The sequence below is a fragment of the Scyliorhinus canicula genome, chromosome 6, assembly GCF_902713615.1.
Source record: "Scyliorhinus canicula chromosome 6, sScyCan1.1, whole genome shotgun sequence".
NCBI lineage: Eukaryota > Metazoa > Chordata > Chondrichthyes > Carcharhiniformes > Scyliorhinidae > Scyliorhinus > Scyliorhinus canicula.
In genome coordinates, this window is record NC_052151.1 from 84,888,534 (window position 1) to 84,902,597 (window position 14,064).

General features: G+C 43.5%; 2 protein-coding genes across 5 annotated transcripts in view; one reads left to right on the forward strand and one right to left on the reverse strand.

Annotated features, from left to right (window-relative positions):
• Positions 1–2,928, reverse strand: part of clu (clusterin) — a 58,776-nt gene extending 55,848 nt beyond the window's left edge. The window contains exon 1 of the mRNA XM_038799602.1: positions 2,707–2,928. The gene's annotated coding sequence lies outside the window, so the exon portion shown is untranslated. The remainder of the gene's footprint in view (positions 1–2,706) is intronic.
• scara3 (scavenger receptor class A, member 3) overlaps positions 2,403–14,064 on the forward strand; it is a 60,977-nt gene continuing 49,315 nt past the window's right edge. For 3 of the 4 annotated variants that reach the window (XM_038799597.1, XM_038799600.1, XM_038799601.1), the window contains exons 1-2: positions 3,038–3,683; positions 3,888–3,980. In XM_038799597.1, the coding sequence (XP_038655525.1) occupies positions 3,974–3,980 (7 nt within the window). In that variant the 5' untranslated portion in view covers positions 3,038–3,683; positions 3,888–3,973. Of the gene's footprint in view, positions 2,425–3,037; positions 3,684–3,887; positions 3,981–14,064 lie in introns of those variants that run through there. The other variant, XM_038799598.1, reaches the window with a different exon arrangement.

Genomic DNA, 14,064 nt, shown 5'->3' on the forward strand with positions numbered 1-14,064 from the left:
GTGAAAGAAAACAAATATTGCTTCCCTTTCAGATAGGATCCCTGGTATTGTTTAATCTTTGCATCTGAAATAGCATAATTTACACCTGAAAGCAGTTATATATCAGAATTAAAATTGCCGATATTTTACAAAAGCAAAATACTGTGGATGCTAGAAAACTGAAATAAAAACATTAAATGCTGCAAATAGTCATTTATTACTGACACTGGCTTCAAATTTAAAGCTAAATTCTGTTCTGATGAAAAGTCAAAAATCTGAAACGTTAGCATGTCATAACTCCTGAGAATTCCCACCATTTACTGTTTTTATTACCAATATTTTAGTTCACTAATGCCTGAATAATGTGCTACTGCAGATATTTTAAATATCAGTTTTAGCACTCAGGTAACTTGGTGCTCTTAAAGAAGCCACCATTTTAAGGTCAGGTATCCAAACAGCCAGGGTGATCCCAGTTTGTGCTTAGTACCATCCCAGCAAGTTGTTAAGGTTAAAAAATCAGGAATAGGGTGGCACGGTGCCGCAGTGGTTAGCACTGTTGCCTCACATGTTGAGGACCTGGGTTTAATCCCGGCTCCAAATCACTGTCCATTAGGAGTTTTCAAATTCTCCCCGTGTCTGCGTGGGTCTCACCCCCACATCCCAAAGATGTGCACGGTAGGTGGATTGATTATGTTAAATTGCCCCTTAATTGGAAAAAAATTAATTGGGTACTTTAAATTTAAAAAAAAGTCAGGAATTAAAAAATTTAGAATTAAAGTTAAAACAGAAGATTTAAAAAGACCCATCAAACTATACAAATAAACCAGTATCCCAGCTTGTTTCAGATCGGCTGTGGTGGCAAATGTAAAAACAAGCTTATCTTGTCTCTGTTTCAAAGCCCTCCCTCTGAGATGCAGTCAGACTGCAGCAGGCTGGGAACAAGTAACTGCAGCTTGACTGTGTGCCAACACCTAAAACAATAACCTTGACCATCCATAATGATAGCAAGCAAAGAATTCCAGACTCTACAAATAGAATGGGTGCTAGTAACATGTTTTTGTCATATTGCTAAAATAACCTTATTTAATCAGTTTTTAAAACATAAATTCACATTGTTTATTTGTTAATTTTCACTGTTTTCCTGCTCCTCCCAAGCCTGGGTAATGGCTAAGGGTGAGGAAGGGCAACATCCTGCTAACACGAAGCAAAAAGCAACAACCACCCCCACACAGCTCTGCCCCTTCCCCACCTACCCCCATACACAACCACCAACATGCTGCCCTTATGTCTTTTTCAGATTTTTCTCCATGGTAAGAGGAAATGCTCCATCTTCACCACATTAAACGTGTGTGACGTATGATGCAGAGATGTTCAGCAATTTTAAACGCTTCAACTTTGGGAACTACCCCATGGGATTTTAGCTATCTTTTATCTTGTACTATGACCACTCTTCCTTCCACTTCTCTCATTATATATCGTTATATTATATGTTATCTCAGCTATCCTGATCCTGCTGGATCTTCAATGTTGCATTAAAAAAGTTTGTTTTGGGAGGGCAGAATGTGTGATTTGCCTGAATTGGATCATTTTGCAAAAAAGATTTTGATCATATTCTAGAATCAAATTGATAAATCTACAAGCTGATATCAGTGTTTGGGGGATAACAACAATGTTCCTCCCATGTGTTTTTTAAAAATAATGTAGTCATGTGCACCTAAAACAGGATTTCCTCCACACAAGGCGCATCAGCAGTACAATAATGTCTTCAAGAGTAAACAATGAACAGTAATTAGCAACACTAATGTGAAATTTCTTTAACGTTGAAGCAAAACTTCTATAAGACCATAAGACATAGGAGCAGAAGTAGGCCACTCTGGCCATCGAGTCTGCTCCACCATTCAATGAGATCATGGTTGATCTGATATAATCCTCAACTCCACTTTATCCCTGTAATCCTTGATCCTCTTACTGATATAATATGTTTATCTCAGCCTTGAACATACTTGATGGCCCAGCCTCTGCAGCTCTCTGCAATAAAGAACTCAACAGATTCACTACCCTCAGAGAAGGAATTCCTCCTCATCTGTTTTAAATGGGTTACCCCTTTGAGATTATGCCCTCTGGATCATGACTCTCCCACACGAGGAAACACCCTCTTCACATTCATCCTGTCAGGTCCCCTGAGAATCCTATCTGTTCAGTATCAGAATACCTGTACATGTCCTTTACAATTTTACCTTAGTTATTAACGACGAAGGGTCCACAATAACTTTCAAAATACTTTTAAGGACACAACGAATGTCGGATTTGTCAACTTACCATTACATTCTAAACTTTGCCTCAGAAAACGCTCTCGCTCGTTCTGTGACAAGACTTCTGAAGAGGGCGTCGTTTGCATTATTCAAATAATATATTAAACTCGACTAAAATCAGCATATATTTCAGGTTGGGCCAATTATTGTTTATTTTTAAAGTTAAATTGCTTCGATTTCGTTTTCCAAATGCTGCAAATAATAATTGCCACGGGCTAAGTCTATATTGTTGATGGTTCAAGGTTACTCTATATTGAATATTTTAGCTTAATATGCTTTCACATCGGATTATTTAAATATTGCAAAACATTTACTGCTGTTTAAAGTACGCTATTCCTTTTTGACAAAACACCAAGAGCAGCCCCCTCCCAAGCCATTAGCAATTGTATAAACAAACCCTTTCTTGTGCCCATACCTTGCACAGAAGTCAGTCAGTTCGGCTGTCACTGCCCTTGCTGGTCTCCGCCTCGCACGGCAGCCCTGGACCTTTTTATCCTGGCTCTCAAGGTTACATTTACATTTCTGTTGAGTCACCAATACGCAATGTTGAATAGCTTGCTGGGACTTTCTGGAAAAATCTACATGGGCTGTCTTCGCCCCGAATGACTGGAATCCAGGCGTTCCGGTGCAAATGCTGCCTGGATCCAGCAGTGGGCAACACGACACAAGCTACAAGCCGCTGGGGCGCCAGGGGGGTGGGGGGTCATTAACAAACAGCGGGGGCTTTTAATTTCTAGCTGGAACGGAAACTTCCCTTCATCTGGCGAATTCGTGTGATTACACGACTCAGAAACACCCGGAAAATTATTATTTGGGGATTAAATCATTGGTAGAAATGGCCATCCTGTGAAGTATTGTATTCAATGTAGTTTAATACATTGGGAGAAGCAATAATGGAAATGTTTTTTTTAAGTTAGTTCCTCGGGGATGGGGTTTTGTACATTCACACACGTGTTCCTGTCAGCTGTGGGCACTCTTATGCCACACTTTTTGTTTATTGTTAAACTTTTTTTTCCAATGAGGCGAAAGGGAAAGTACTTTTCCACACTTTACAGCTCTGATCGACACACTTGTCAATGGCAAGCGAACTTCCCTCTCGTTTCAAAGACATTTGGTAACAATTAGCATCGCCCAACTGCGGTTACCTTGCAGACTGACAACATGGTCGCTGCGTCGTCTCTGAAAATGTTTCACCAGTAAAACGAGCCGGGGGGTCACGGTTCTCCAAACGTGAAACATGTCGCCGGGGCAAAAAAAAACAAGTCCAGCCTTTTTCCCCCCTCTGTGAGGATGTTTATTCAGGCTCCAGAACAAGGAAGATTAGTAGGAGCTTTTAGTTGCAGTCTGCGATTCCCAGACATGTTTTCATGAAGGAAACTTAGCTGAAAACAAGTAGGTAACTGTAATCATGGCGTGCTTCAAAAACAATCAATAACGGCGTTATTCTTTGAAAATATGTACAGATAAAAGGATGCATGTTTAAATCTATAGTTACAGACTAGATTCAGGTTTTTTAAAGCAACACATTGAATGTCTGCATCTATGTCTGCCTTTCTGTTCATTGCAATGTTATCCTTAATCTTTACTGTGTTACAGGACGCTCGTCTGCTTAACTTCCCAAGAAAGTTTTTTTTGATGCAGAGATGCAGCAGGCGTTTACTGCAGATATAATATAATAGAACATGAAAGGTTAGTTCGTTTCATTTTACTAGTCTATACGCTAAGCTTTTTTGATGCCCTCTTTTTTTCATTCCTGATACCCTCTTGATAATATTATTTGATGTAGGCAGTTTATCATAAAATATATGTCTGTTTATCGTGTGCATGTATATGTGTGCGGTCAGGTAGCAAGTAAAGCACAGATGTTTGACAATGACTAACTCATTCAGTGCTTGGGATCTTGAGAAAGTCATTGTTGGATAAATTTGGTTGTTACATATTTTGTCATCATTGTAACTGTAGGAGCTTTTAAATAATATTCAGGAACAATTTCTACTTTAGCTCACAGATATTGTGAAACAGATTCATTGGCACACAATAGTTTTTGGTCAGTTTGTATGTGTAAAAAAAACATTGTGCATATGTATCTGTGCGTAGCATTGAGGAGGGAACATTCTCCTCAAGGATTATTGTATTAATCCATTAAATGCGTCATTTTAACAACAAAGAAACACTCCTTTGATAAATAATCTAACGGGCTAGTGAAATGTTAGCCTTTAATAATTAGAGGGATAGAACAGTTCTGGGTAACCCACCTTAGAAAATAAATATTGGTTTTGGAAAGAGGGCAACATGGGTTTACCCTAATGTTACCAGGGCTTCAAGAGCTATGATTATGACCTGGTGTTGTAAAACTTCTTACTGTGATTATGAGGAATGATTACATAAACTAGAATCAGAGAATGAAATCACAGAATGATTATAGTACTGAAGCAGGCCATTTAGCCTACTGTGGTAGATCCCTGCAAGAGCAACTTAGCAAATCCAAGTCCCTTATCATTTCCCCTATGCCTGCAATTTGTTTTCTCTTCAGATCTTTATCCTGAACCCCTCTAAAAGCCATAATTGCATCTGATGCTTCTACACTCTCAGATTGTGCAACCAGGCATTCCAGTTCCCTGGAATGTAGATGGTTAAAAGGTGATTTGAATAAAGATTTTAGAATTTTGGAAGGAATTGGTGGGATAGAGACAAAGATTTTTTCCCCCCACTAGTGGGGGAATCTTGGCCTTAAAATCAAAACCTGGTCCTTTAGGAGAAATAAGGAAACACTTCTCCATGTAAAGGATAGTAGACACATAGAGCTCTCCCCTACAAATAGCAGTAGATTCAAATAACAAAAGTAGAAAATGCTGAGAATAGAATCATAGAATTTACAGTACAGAAGGAGGCCATTCGGCCCATCGAGTCTGCACTGGCTCTTGGAAAGAGCACCCTACCCAGGCCCAGATCTCCACCCTATCCCCATAATCCAGTAACCCCACCCAACACTAAGGGCAATTTTGGATACTAAGGGCAATTTAGCATGGCCAATCCACCTAACCTGCACATCTTTGGACTGTGGGAGGAAACTGGAGCATCCAGAGGAAACCCAAACACACACAAGGAGAACGTGCAGACTCTGCATGGACAGTGACCCAAGCTGGGGATCGAACCTGGGTCCCTGGAGCTGTGAAGCAATTGTGCTAACCACTATGCTCCATGCTGCCCTAATCTCAGCAGGTCTGATGACAACATTTGTGGAGACAGAATGGAGCTAATGTTTTGAGTCTGGATGACTCTTTGACAAAGCACGTTCTAACTCCATTAATAATAAATCTGTGATCAAGTCAAGGGTATTGAGGGACATGGTGTCAAAGTGGGTGGATGGAATTTGAATACAGATCAAATCTGATCTCATTGAATAGCAGCAGATCAGGTTTGAGTGGCTGAATGACTGTTCCTGTTCCTACATCCCAAGATGTTAAGCCCCGGCACATGAAGGTACAAATTTGAGGGGATAATTGAAATAACAATTCATTGTAGAATCTTTGACTTACATGGGGAAAAACACCTAGAGTTTCAACTCTCATCTGCATTAGTATGGTTGAAATCAGGAGCGCCTGCAATTACAAGACCCCTGCTAGAAACAGCATGTTTGTGAATTTGGTGAGGACAGGAATGACCTTGGTTATAATGTTCCTTTGGTAAAATAGCCTTTACTGACACTGTCCATGTTATTGTATGAAGAGCTATGCTAATACATGTTCTGTATGGCTAATAATACGTTGTCTACTGCAGGTAACTGTCATTTCACTAACTTTAATTACACCTCCCATGAAAGTACCCATGAAGGTATTAGCAACATTCTGTAATTTCCATCTGAATTTTCCCTTTGGGGCTGAGAAACAGAAGCCAGGACAATTTCTGAGTTCCCAATCTGGTAACAGTCTCTTGTTGGAATTTTGACTGGCATCCCTTAATTAGCATGGAGACAGTTTCCCTGTTCAATTAAGGATGGCAGGCAGGCTGACAAGGCTGAAGAACCAAAAAGGGGCCCTCCAGCTTTGGGGGAGCAGTCAGTTGCAGTAAAGGATAAGTCGATAATCGGCCATTTCAATGTGAAGGTGTCTACAATTGAAAAAGCAGCCTTACCATGCCAACGCAGTATGATGGGGATGGGCATGGGGCTGCTGTGTGCCGGGAGGGGGGGGGGGGGGGGGGGGGGGGGGACCTGGTGGAAAGTCTATATAGGGAAGTGCTTCACCACACCCAGACGCACATAGGCAGGTAGGATCAGTACCCGCCCGGAGCTTTGCCCCGTCCCCCACAGATTGCTGCTCAGTGCCTCCCTTCATGTCAATTGAAATGCCCCACGTTACATCAGAAAACTGGATGCTGACTGGAAAATCCCAGTTATCCTCTGATACCTGCTGTTGAGGCTCATTGGCTATCCACAGTTTACATAGAAACATTATAAATGGCAGGAATAGGCCATTCGTCCCTTCAAGGCTGCTCCACCATTCATTATGATCATGGTTGACCATCCAACTCAGCAACCTGTTCCCACTTTACCCCCCATATCATTTGATTGCTTTCACCTCAAGAGCTATATCTAACTCCTTGAAAGCATACACTGTTTTGGCCTGCTTTCTGTGGTAGCAAATTCCACTCTCTGGGTGAAGAGAATTATCCTCTTCTCATGCTTAAATGGTTCACCCCATTTACATAGATTGTGACCTGTGGTTCTGGACTCCCCCACTGTCGGGAACATCCTTCCTGTACCTATCCTATCTAGTCCTGTTAAAATTTTATAAGTTTCTGTGCGATCCACTCTTCTGAACACCATTGTATATAATCCTAACCAACTCATTCTCTCCTCATACGAAAATCCTGCCATCCCAGGAATCAGTCTGGTAAACCTTTGCTGCCATCCCTCTATAATAAGAACTTCTTTCCTCAGATAAGGAGACCAAAACTGCACACACTATTCTAGGTGTGGCCTCACCAAGGCCCTGTATAATTGCAGCAAGACATCTCTGCTCCTGTACTCGAATCCTTTTGCTGTGAAGGCCAATGTTCCATTTGCCTTCTTTACTGTCTGCTGCACCTGCATGCTTACCTTCAGTGACTGGTGATATGAGGACAGCTAGGTCTTGTTGCACAGTCCCCTCTTCCAATCTATGGCATTCAGATGTCTTTCTGTTTTTGCTACCAAAGTGGATAGCCTCACATTCATCCACCTTATCCAAATCAACTCACTCAACTCATCCAAATCACACTGAAGCATCTCTGCATCCGTCTCACAGCTCACCCTCCCACCCAACTTTGTGTCATCTGCAAATTTGGAGATATTACATGTAGTTCTCTCATCTATATCATAAATATGAATTGTGAATAGCTGAGGTCCGAGCACTCATCCCTGTGGTGCCCCACTAGTCACTGCCTGTCATTTGGTAAAAGACCCGTTTATTCCTACCCTTTGTTTCCTGTCTGCCAACCATTTTTTATCCATCTGAATACACTACCCCCAGTCCCATGATCTTTAATTTTACACGCTAATCTCTTTGTCAAGAGCCTATTGAAAGTCCAAATAAGCTGCATCCACTGCCCCCCACCCCCCTCCATCAGTGGTGGGGAAAATGCTCGAGTCCATTAGCAGAGCACTTGGAGAACAATTGCAGTATCAGACAGAGTCAGCATAGACTTGCGAAAGGGAAATCATGCTTGACAAATCAACTGGAATTCTTTGAGGATATAACGGGTAGAGTTGATGAAGAGGAGCCAGTGAATATGGTTTATTTTGACTTTAAGAAGGCTTTCGACAAAGTCTCACATAAGAGATTAGCGTGTAAAGTTAAAGTGCATGGGATATGGGGTAGTGTATTTAGATGGATAGAAAACGGATTGGCAGACAGGAAACAAAGAGTAGGAATAAACGTGACTTTTTCCAAATGGGTGGCACGGTAGCACAGTGGTTAGCACTGTTGCTTCACAGTGCCAGGGATCTGGGTTCGATTCCCGGCTGGGTCACTGTCTGTGAGGAGTCTGCACGTTCTCCCCGTGTGCTCCGGTTTCCTCCCACAAAGTCCCGAATTATCGTGGTTGTTCAAAGAATTTGCAGTGCAGAAGGAGGCCATTCAGCCTATCGAGTCTGCACCGGCTCTTGGAAAGAGCACCCTGCCCAAGATCCACACCTACACCCTATCCCCATAACCCAGTAACCCCACCCAACACTGAGGGCAATTTTGGACACTAAGGACAATTTAGCATGGCCAATCCACCTAACCTGCACATCTTTGGACTGTGGGAGGAAACCGGAGCACCCGGAGGAAACCCACACACACACGGGGAGAACGTGCAGACTCCGCACAGACAGTGACCCAAGCCGGGAATCGAACCTGGGACCCTGGAGCTGTGAAGCAATTGTGCTAACCACTATGCTACCGCGCTGCCCTGCTTTGTTAGGTGAATTGGACATTCTGAATTCTCCCTCAGTGTACCTGAACAGGCGCCGTGGTGTGGCAACAAGGGAATTTTCACAATAACTTCATTGCAGTGTTAATGTAAGTCTACTTCTGATACTAATAAAGATTATTATTATTAAATGGCAGGCATTGAATAATGTGGTAATGGAGGATTCAGTGCTAGGATCCCAGCTATTCACAATAGATGTTAATGATTTAAATGAGGGAACGAAATGTAATATCTCAAATTTGCAGATGACACAAAGTTGGGTGAGAAGATGAGCAGTGAGGAGGATACAGAGATGCTTCAGTGTGATTTGGGCAAGTTCGGTGTGTGGGCAAATGCATGGCAGATGCAGAATAATATAGAAAAATGTGGCAGCAAAAGCAGGAAGGCAGATTATTATTTAAATGGCTACAGATTGAGAGAAGAGAATGTGCAGTGAGACCTGGGTGTCTTTGTACACCAGTCACTGATTGTAAGCATGCAGGCGATAAAGAAGGCAAATGGGTATGCTGCCCATCATAGAGGGAGGATTCCAGTACAGCAGCAAGTTGTCTTGCTGCAATTAAACAGGGCCATGGTGAGACTATACCTGGAATATGTGTGCAGTTTTGGTCTCCATATCTGAGCAATGATGTTCTTTCTACAGAAGGAGTGCAGCAAGAGTTTACCAGACTAATTCCTGGGTTGGCGGGATGAATGTACAAGGAGAGATTGAGTAAGTTAGGCTTGTATTCGCTGGAGTTTAGGAGAATGAATTCTAACAGGAATAGACAGGGTAAATGCATAATGGATGTTTCTGATGGTGGGGGAGTCCAGAACCAGGGATCACAGTCTGAAGAAACGGGCTAAACCATTTAGGACTGAGATGAAGAGAAATTTCTTCACCCAGAGAGTGGTGAACCTATGGAATTCCCTGCCACAGAAAGCAGTTGAGGCCAAAACATTGTAGGTGTGATCCATCGGCCGAGATGTGCCCAAATGGGAGTGTGGTGGAAGGATGTGGTGTCATTTGAGGCAGTTCAGAGGAGGTTCACAACATTGATTCCGGGGATGAAAGGGTTGACAGACGAGGAGAGATTGAACGGTTTGGACTTATACTCGCTGGAGTTCCTCACTGGTGTTTAGAAGAATGAGAGGGGATCTGATCAAGGTATTAAATACTAAAAGGGATTGATAAAATAAATGTTGACAAAATATTCCCCCTTAAGTGGCAATCTGTAATGGGGCTGGTTTAGCACGCTGGGCTAAATCGCTGGCTTTGAAAGTAGACCAAGCAGGCCAGCAGCGTGTGTTCAATTCCTGTACCAGCCTCCCCAAACAGGCGCCGGAATGTGGCGACTAGGGGCTTTTCACAGTAACTTCACTGAAGCCTACTCGTGACAATAAGCGATTTTCATTTAAGGGGCTGTTTAGCTCACAGGGCTAATCTCTGGATTTGAAAGCAGACCAAGGCAAGCCAGCAGCACGGTTCGATTCCCGTAACAGCCTCCCCGAACAGGCGCCGGAATGTGGCGACTAGGGGCTTTTCACAGTAACTTCATTTGAAGCCTACTCGTGACAATAAGCGATTTTCATTTCATTTCATAATGAGAGGTCACAGATACAGGTTGAAATGTGATAGATTTAGAACTGAGATAAGGAGGAGCTACTTCTTCGCAGAGGATAGTGAACATAAGAACTAGGAGGAGGAGTAGGCCATCTGGCCCCTCGAGCCTGCTCCGCCATTCAATGAGATCATGGCTGATCTTTTGTGGACTCAGCTCCACTTTCTGGCCCGAACACCATAACCCTCAATCCCTTTATTCTTCAAAAAACTATCTATCTTTATCTTAAAAACATTTAATGAAGGAGCCTCAACTGCTTCACTGGGCAAAGAATTCCACAGATTCACAACCATTTGGGTAAAGAAGTTCCTCCTAAGCTCAGTCCTAAACCTACTTCCCCTTATTTTGAGGCTATGCCCTAGTTGTGCTTTCACCCGCCAGTGGAAACAATCTGCCCGCATCTATCCTATCTATTCCCTTCATAATTTTATAAGTTTCTATAAGATCTCTCTCCCCCCGCCCCCCCGGCCTCCTTCTAAATTCCAACGAGTACAGTCTCAGTCTATTCAACCTCTCCTCGTAATCCAACCCCTTCAGCTCTGGGATTAACCTAGTGAATCTCCTCTGCACACCCTCCAGCGCCACTACGTCTTTTCTCAGGTAAGGAGACCAAAACTGAACACAATACTCCAGGTATGGCCTCACTAACACCTTATGCAATTGCAACATAACCTCCCTAGTCTTAAACTCCATCCCTCTAGCAATGAAGGACAAAACTCCATTTGCCTACTTAATTACCTGTTGCACCTGTAAACCAACTTTTTGCAACTCGTGCACTAGCACACCCAGGTCTCTGCACAGCAGCATGTTTTAATATTTTATCATTTAAATAATAATCCTTTTTGCTGTCATTCCTACCAAAATGGATAACCTCACAGTTGTCAACATTGTAATCCAACTGCCAGACCCCAGCCCATTCACTTAACCTATCCAAATCCCTCTGCAGACTTCCCGTATCCTCTGCACTTTTTGCTTTACCACTAATCTTAGTGTCATCTGCAAACTTGGACACATTGCACTTGGTTCCAACTCCAAATCATCTATGTAAATTGTGAACAATTGTGGGCCCAACACTGATCCCTGAGGGACACCACTAGCTACTGATTGCCAACCAGAGAAACACCTCTTAATCCCCACTCTTTGCTTTCTATTAATTAACCAATCCTCTATCCATGCTACTACTTTACCCTTAATGCCATGCATCTTTATTTTATGCAGCAACCTTTTGTGTGGCACCTTGTCAAAAGCTTTCTGGAAATCCAGATATATCACATCCATTGGTTCCCCGTTATCTACCGCACTGGTAATGTCCTCAAAAAATTCCACTAGGTTAGTTAGGCACAACCTGCCCTTTTATGAACCCATGCTGCATCTGCCCAATGGGACAATCTCCATCCAGATGCCTCGCTATTTTTTCCTTGATAGATTCCAGCATCTTCCCTACTACCGAAGTTAAGCTCACTGGCCTATAATTACCCGCTTTCTGCCTACCTCCTTTTTTAAACAGTAGTGTCACAAGTGCAACAGGTGATTAAGAAGGCAAATGGAATTTTGTCCTTCATTGCTAGAGGGATGGAGTTTAAGACTAGGGAGGTTATGTTGCAATTGTATAAGGTGTTAGTGCGGCCACAACTGGAGTATTGTGTTCAGTTTTGGTCTCCTTACTTGAGAAAGGACGTACTGGCGCTGGAGGGTGTGCAGAGGAGATTCACTAGGTTAATCCCAGAGCTGAAGGGGTTGGATTATGAGGAGAGGTTGAGTAGACTGTGACTGTACTCATTGGAATTTAGAAGGATGAGGGGGGATCTTATAGAAACATTTAAAATTATGAAGGGAATAGATAGGATAGATGCGGGCAGGTTGTTTCCACTGGCGGGTGACAGCAGAACTAGGGGACATAGCCTCAAAATAAGGGGAAGTAGATTTAGGACTGAGTTTAGGAGGAACTTCTTCACCCAAAGGGTTGTGAATCTGTGGAATTCCTTGCCCAGTGAAGCAGTTGAGGCTCCTTCATTACATGTTTTTAAGGTAAAGATAGATAGTTTTTTGAAGAATAAAGGGATTAAGGGTTATGGTGTTCGGGCCGGAAAGTGGAGCTGAGTCCACAAAAGATCAGCCATGATCTCATTGAATGGCGGAGCAGGCTCGAGGGGCCAGATGGCCTACTCCTGCTCCTAGTTCTTATGTTCTTATGTTCTTATGTCACGTTTGCTAATTTCCAATCCGCTGGGACCACCCCAGAGTCTATTGAATTTTGGTAAATTATCACTAGTGCATTTGCAATTTCCCTAGCCATCTCTTTTAGCACTCTGGGATGCATTCCATCAGGACCAGGAGACTTGTCTACCTTTAGCCCCATTAGCTTGCTCATCACTACCTCCTTGATAACAATCATCTCAAGGTCCTCACCTGTCATAGCCTCATTTCCATCAGTCACTGGCATGTTATTTGTGTCTTCCACTGTGAAGACCGACCCAAAACACCTGTTCATTTCCTCAGCCAGTTCTGTCAGCATGCTGTGCTTTTGGATATAGGTGGCATAAATGCTCATAATGGATATCCAAAATCTACATGAAGAAACCTTTCCAAACACTTCTTGATTCAAAAATGGGAAGACACTAAGGGCTGGATTTTCCGATTTTGAGACTATGTCTGGAGGAAGTGTCTAGTTTCACAATGGAAAAAGTCAGCAGCGCCCCCGCACCGACGCTCCATCTGATGGGGAGGCTAGCAGCCGCGCCACGCCGGCTTTACCTGCAGATACGGATAGAGAATTTCGGGTCCGTGGCTGCGCATGCGCAAGGCAGCGACCTGCGGCGGCCATGCTGTGCAACATGGCTCCGGCCGCGCGCGGACCCGGCCTGCCAGATGGTGCTTCCCTTTAACCCCCCCTCGCCACCCCTGGACCACCCGTCCCCCACCAGTCCCCGCAGCTCTCGCCGAAGCCCCCATGGCCAGCAGAACAGAACCCCCCCCCCCCCCTCCCCGACTGTGGCAGCACTGGACACAGTCTGCAGCTGCCGCGCGAGGTCCCTGAAAAATGAGAGGACACGCAACTCATGCCGTCAGGAAGTCAACCCATTGGGAGCAGAGCACTGGGGGAGGGCCTCAGGTGACGTCCGGGGGAGGGCCTCAGGTGACGTCCTGAGGCCGTACCGACGGTGTGCGGCATTCTCAGCGATTACGCCGTTTTTCAGGGGGCGGTACATCCGGAAAAAGCCGCCGCCCCCGATTTCGGAGTAAAAACAGATTCTCCAGCCAATTGACGAATGCGATCAGAGAATCCCACCCCAAACGTTTTCAAAGAAAAGCTTATGAATCCCAGAGAAATGGAATGGTGCTGGATTATTCTCCTTATTGGTGCCCACACACTAGTTTATGTGTTACTAAGTGAATCTGTTTTATTTTTGCATGGAATGGGATTGTGCACAGTGGAAGCATAGTCGCATTCACTGATTCCATGCGCATTTGGGAAGGTAACACTGGTAAAAATGTCTGGCCCTGTTTTGCTGGTGCTGAATTGGATGTATGCATTTAGATGATGGAATAAAGTATTTGTGATTTTGGTGATACAAGCTGGCCAGCTCTAGCAGTTGCCTGGAATAAAAAACAGTTTGATGTCATGATAATTTTAATTGGCACTGATCTATATTGGTGTCTTGGATGAAGGTCCTTTTTTTCATTTGTGGGATATGGGTATTGCTAGATCGCTGGGC